Source organism: Canis lupus, chromosome 5, assembly GCF_048164855.1.
Source record: "Canis lupus baileyi chromosome 5, mCanLup2.hap1, whole genome shotgun sequence".
Classification (NCBI taxonomy): domain Eukaryota; kingdom Metazoa; phylum Chordata; class Mammalia; order Carnivora; family Canidae; genus Canis; species Canis lupus.
In genome coordinates this window covers 51,022,940-51,028,939 of record NC_132842.1, presented here as the reverse complement: position 1 = coordinate 51,028,939, position 6,000 = coordinate 51,022,940, and the positions used below count along the sequence as shown (strand labels likewise).

Genomic DNA, 6,000 nt, shown 5'->3' with positions numbered 1-6,000 from the left:
TGTATTACTTCCACTTTGAGCAATAAACTGGTTACTATAAACACCAATTTTTATTTCCGTAAGGGAACATTGAGCTTTGTCAAAAACATCATTTTACCAATGTATTAGTTATATGTCACTAGATTATAAGCATAATTTATTTTGATATGTGAGCAAAAATTGACGTTTATAAACTGTGGTTTTCTGCTTTCTATCTTTGATAGTGTCTAATGTACACCACTTTCTTTCACAGATATAATTTTAAACACAATAATAACAGTGTAAGAATAAAAACCTGTATTATTCTATCATATTTCTTGGAATATCACGTACCATCAGATAGGTGCTTTTATTGAAATACAATTAGTAGTAATAAGGCTACATTTGGATGTCTCCTAGCCTGAACTCTTGAAGCCTCATCGGTCGCAATTTGTTTGGATGGTGCTATTTTTAGTGTGGTAGGCATATTTTAGCTTGTGTCAAAATACGCTTACCGCATTATCAGATATGTGACGACACAGGGTAGGAATGTTGGATTAGTAGTTCATAATCAACACTTTGCTCATAGCTTACACAAAGACCACCTTCGTGATGGAAATAAAGAAGCTCACTTTTTTTTGCGCTTGAGTTCTCTCACTTCTGAAACTGGGATACTTGTGTTGTTTCTTTTACAGGAATAATTCAGATTTCCTTTTTTTTTTTTTCAATTAAGGGAAAACCAATTCCAAGGCTTATAATACTATAATAATAAGTAAAAAGAAATGCCAGCTTCCTTCTATATATATCTATAAAGCCTATTTCCAACAATTCCTTATTCTAGATATTAAATTATATAATAACAAAGAAAAAAATTTAAAAGCCACTCTTTATTGCACATTTACAATATATTTGACAATCTCTGTGTTAAACAAATCACTAAATTAGTTACATTTTGGGCATGCATTGCTCTTTTGAACTACTGAAAATCAGCAAGTTTTTATTTCTTCAGGTGAGTAATCCTGCAAATAATGTATTTCTCTATTGGTGGGGATCGGTCTCAAGTTTTTTGCATTTACTATTCTGTTCATATAATAATTAAAAATGTTGCACTAATGCTATTATTAGGTCTGTATAAAGAATAGCCTGCTTTCTTCATAATAGAACAGGAAAGAAGTTGAGATAATTGGAAACCAAAACTGAATACACCCTGCTAGATTAGTTCCCAGAAAATGAAATTTATCTGTAATGCACATAATTTGCCTAAGAATAAGTGGTGATTGATTAATTATTTTTCAGCAAAGATACCATCTACCCAGATTATCATTTCATTCTGTATTTTTACTACTTTTAAGTGGAGGAAAAGCCTCAGTCTTTACAATTTCAGTACAAAAGTGGTATCATAACATTAGAGGCCATAAATCCTAAACCAGGAGGAATTGTGAAATTAATTATGAAATTAATAGTGCATTGTTGCTAAGTGCTAGACAGACCAGCTCCTGAATAAACTTTAGTTTGTTACATGAAAAACATTAATAAATAAGTCCATTATTCTCATACTTTCTATAAACACCAACAGTTTATATAATGCACCATTATAAAAACTTCAAAGCACATTTTAAAAAGGTTTAATTGTAATTGTTATCTACATCATTTGTGATTGTTCAACTGTAGTAAGGTATGAAAATTCCTAAAACGGAAAGAAAAAATAGCAAAGAAAGCAGAACACAATGAATCCAATGACCCAGTTCACTGAATAAATATAGATGATCACCATATCCATGTCAAACCACCATCCACGGCTATCATCCTCAAAGTGCAGATAATCCATCCTATGTGCACCGTGTGGGAACTGCCTTCTTGTAACAGGAGCTGCATGTCTGTGGAAACCTAGAAAGATGCATGAACATATTATTTTAAAGCTCAGTGAATTAAGATACGTGCTCAAAAAGGAAGCTGCATTATGAACATTGGTACCATGAACCGAGCGTATCTTGATGTCACTGAGTGGTATGTTGTATTCCTGAGAGTTTTTTTCAATGATAACAAACTGTCAGAAGTCTCTTAGTTATGGGTTTCAAGGGCAGGAGCAGTAAAATTAACATAAAGTATGGGATATAGAGTCAGGAGACTATTTTTGTTCTGTCAGTTTCTTGGGCAAGTTATTGGATCTCTGGGTCTCTGATCGCTCATCGATGCCATCTGATAATCACATTCGATCCTTACAAATTTTTAAATTATTTTCACATGAGAGCAATTTCTAAATTTAAACTTGATTCAGGTTGTATTGTCACAACTGCTTTTTTTTCTTTTTAACTTCTGATCACCAACTTAACCTTTTATCTCATTCCTTGAGAATTTGTTATTTGAGCAAAGTTCTATGAGAAAAATGTCTCTCGTTTTTAGCATTGAGTAAACTGCATAGACAAAATGGTATACCTTTGAAGAAATTTACTTCTAATCTTTATAGATATTAAAGCATGGGCCTACTTGAGATTGGCGCATAAAAAGCAAATCTCAAAAGTAAAGTGATAATGTAGCCACACCCTTGAAAAAAATGCATGGGATTATTAGGGTGAATGTGGAATATTAGGGTAAGTAGAGATGCTGCCAATGGACTTTTGCAATGGACATAATTCTATTCCCAGTCTGATAATGATTCAGGTCTCCCTAGTTTTCACATACAGAAATAGTTTGTTCTCTGTTATATTCCATCACTTTGTGTATGAATTGGCTCTAGCTGATTTTTCATGCTCTTGACTGCTTTGCAGGGGATGTCAAGAGAGGCATGAGCTCTAAAACCAAAGCACTGCTTAAGAACATAGGGGAAGGAGAAGACCTTTCCAAGAACATGAGAGTACTGAAAGTGCCAATTAATATTTCATTAAAAGGTGTTTTTTTTTTTATAAAAACAAAAACAAAAAACCCTCTTCGCATAGTAAAAGTCACTTCAGTGGTTGAAAGGAAATGAAGAAATGCAACCAGTCAGCCATTTCATTGGATTCCAAGTGCCAGCAAATCATAAGACCAACCAACCAACCATTGAACAAAAAAAGTACAAACATACCAAAAATCCCCTACTGTATCCTTTCGCCACCCAGGGCTCTGAAACTGAACTATGTGTACTACACAAGCCAAATGGAGCTGATGAGAGTTTTTTGATAAGGGGACTAATTATATCAGGAATTAAATGTAGTCAAGTAGTATTTAATAATGGTAGGTGTGAGTTTGTGTCTCAGAGTATGTACTTGACAGTGCTTATGTTTTGGTACCAGAAAAACCACTGGCCTCAGCTAAGGGATTACATCAACTATACAGATAAAGGAATATCTAGTGGAAACACGACCATGGGATTCTTTCCAGGCAGTTGGTGGCTCTCTGAACTCAGTTTTTAGCTGAGGTGTAAGAGCTGCCTTACTGAGTAAAGAAAGGAATACTCAGGGGGACTCTACAAAGGGTGCAACAGATCTTTACTGGGGGTGGGGTCCTAAATGCAGAGCATTTCTGGAAACCATAGAGCTGCCAAGACAGTCCAAGTGCTGAGTCCTGATTTTAGCTGACCAGGCCAAATGGCCATTTGCACTGCTTTGTGCTTATTTTGTGGAATTTTTTTTGTCCCTATGGTGAAGGTAGTCACCAGTCAGTGCCTGAGGGTGAATATCACCAAGACTGGACACAGCCTACAAGTCCCAAAGAGGATGTCCTGTAGACATTAGGATCCTGGTTCCTAATTCCCAGGCCAGGGTGACCAGAGGGTGATAGGAATATTTTGTGGGACCCTGGTGGTTGTACAGTTGGGTGAGGATATCCTTGCAGATCAAAGCCCCTGGGGCTTCACCCTAAAATGCTACTATTAACAACCTCCTAGCCATAGTTCCCCCAGCTTCCACTTGGACACCTTCTCTAACAGATTATTTTCTAGAGTGGTAGCTACTGTTTGTACAGAAGCTAGTGCGCCCTGCTAGCTAGCAGATATGTATGGCACAGTCCACCCATTGACAGTACAGGTTCCTGGACTTGAGACTCCTCTGGGGCGGCTGGCCTTGGACTCCAGTGTGGCTGCAGCCCCACACGCAGCTCTATGTACTGTGTGCAGAAGTGCCACCCCGAGGGTACAAAGGCCTTCCAAACACTCTGACACAGCCTACCTCCCGCCTTATTAAGGGAGCCATTCTTCCACATGGCTTCTCTAGACAAAGCTAAATCCCATTTGTCCTGAGGCCAACCTGGCTAGACATGTTTCGGACATTATAGCCCTCTATTTTCAGGCAGTGAAGTAAACCCTTCCACTCTCTCTCTACAGAAGCCATTGGTAGATTTATACATATAACAATCTGGAGGGACAGAGTAGGGCAGGAGACACATGGAGGGAATTTAGGACTAGATATGTATATACCTACAGAGAGATAGAGACGATAGACCTATGGAGGTGAGTGTAAATAGAGATGGAGATACAGATGTATTTGTGTATATATAACTCACTGGCAAATATGGAATTTTTTTTCTTCCTTGTAAACTGTGAACACATATGCTTTGAAAACATACATACATGTGGACCTTAAGTGAGGAAATCCAAAATCTCTCATCTCCCAGGGTGCCTGCCCAGAAGTGAGCCGGCTGATATTTTGAAGCAGAATATATATATATATATATATAGGCATCCACCTTGAAAAAAAGTGATAATTCTTTTATGACTAATGGATATATTTCTAAGAAATATTACATCTCCTTGTGAAATACTGTTCTTTTGCTTTGTAATAAGTACATGTTTGTTATTTAGAGCTTGAGTATAAGCTTGCCCAATGGCAACCTCTTTTTGTTGGCTGACCAATATATAGTTTCAAAGGTTTCTAAAAATAATCAATTTTCAAAGGACTGATAATCTGGTCATAATCTTTGGTTTTGGCTTGATAATGCCCACTTTAAGTACTTTTGTGCTTATTAGTGTTAGTGAGGGGGTACAATACAATAAACAATGGGAAAGCTATAATTTTGGTAGCTGCTAGTAACTCTGGTGATAAAGGTTCTGTGAGGCTCAAGCTTGAGGCAGATTCTGGTTCATCTATTGTAATAATAGAATATTATTAATTCTATTATTAATAATAGAATATTAAATATTAGGCTCTAAGATCAGGCTGCTTATTTTGATGGCAGGATGGTAGTCACTCACTTGGGTAGTATGGTTCCTTAAGGTCAAACTTCTTTGAACAAGGACAATTCTAGATGATTGTTTATGTATTTTATATTTTAAAATAAAAGTTATACATATTTAAGGGATAAAACATTATAAATATATATATATATTTATATATATATATATTAGTTATAGTCAAGTTAATATATCCATTTTTCCACATAATTACCCTTTTGTTGTTGTGAGAGCACCTAAAATCTCTTGGCAGATTTCCAGTATCTCTTTTCAGGTGTACGGTCTGCAAATATTTTGTCCTCATATGTAGGTTGCCTTTTCGTATGGAGAAGCTTTTTAGTTTGAAATAATCTCACTAAATGTTTATTTTTTACCTTCTTGCTTGAGTTGTGGTCATATCCAAAAAATTGTTATCAAAGCTGAATGTCAGGGAATTTACCCTCAGTGTTTTCTGGCAGACTTCTATGGTTCTTAAATCTATTTTGCATAGATTTTTGTGTATAGTACAAGATAGGGGCCAGTTTCATTCCTTTGTTGCATATGGCAATGCAGTTTTCCCAGGAGCATTTATTAAAGAGACCATTGTTTCCTCATTGTGTATTCTTGGCACCCTTACTGAAAGTAAGTTGATGGTATATGTGTCTGTTTTTATGCCAGGACCATGTTGTTTTGATTACTACAGGTTTGCAATATAATCTGAAATCAGGAAATGTGATGCCTTTGTTTTTTGTCTCAAGATTCCTTTGCTGTTTGGGGTCCTTTGTGTCCATGTGAATTTTAGGATTGTTTTTTCTATTTTTGTAAAAATGCCATTGGTGTTTTAATAGGGATTATGTTGAATCTTTTATTGCTTTGGGTAGTATGGATATCTTATTAATTTTTGTAGTCAATGAAAA

The 6,000-nt window shown here is 35.9% G+C and overlaps 1 protein-coding gene across 2 annotated transcripts in view; it reads right to left on the bottom strand.

Moving 5' to 3' along the window:
* Positions 1–826: 826 nt before the first annotated feature.
* Positions 827–6,000, bottom strand: part of RNF180 (ring finger protein 180) — a 193,086-nt gene continuing 187,912 nt past the window's right edge. For both annotated transcript variants that reach the window (XM_072826620.1, XM_072826619.1), the window contains exon 7: positions 827–1,845. In XM_072826620.1, the coding sequence (XP_072682721.1) occupies positions 1,646–1,845 (200 nt within the window). In that variant the 3' untranslated portion in view covers positions 827–1,645. The remainder of the gene's footprint in view (positions 1,846–6,000) is intronic.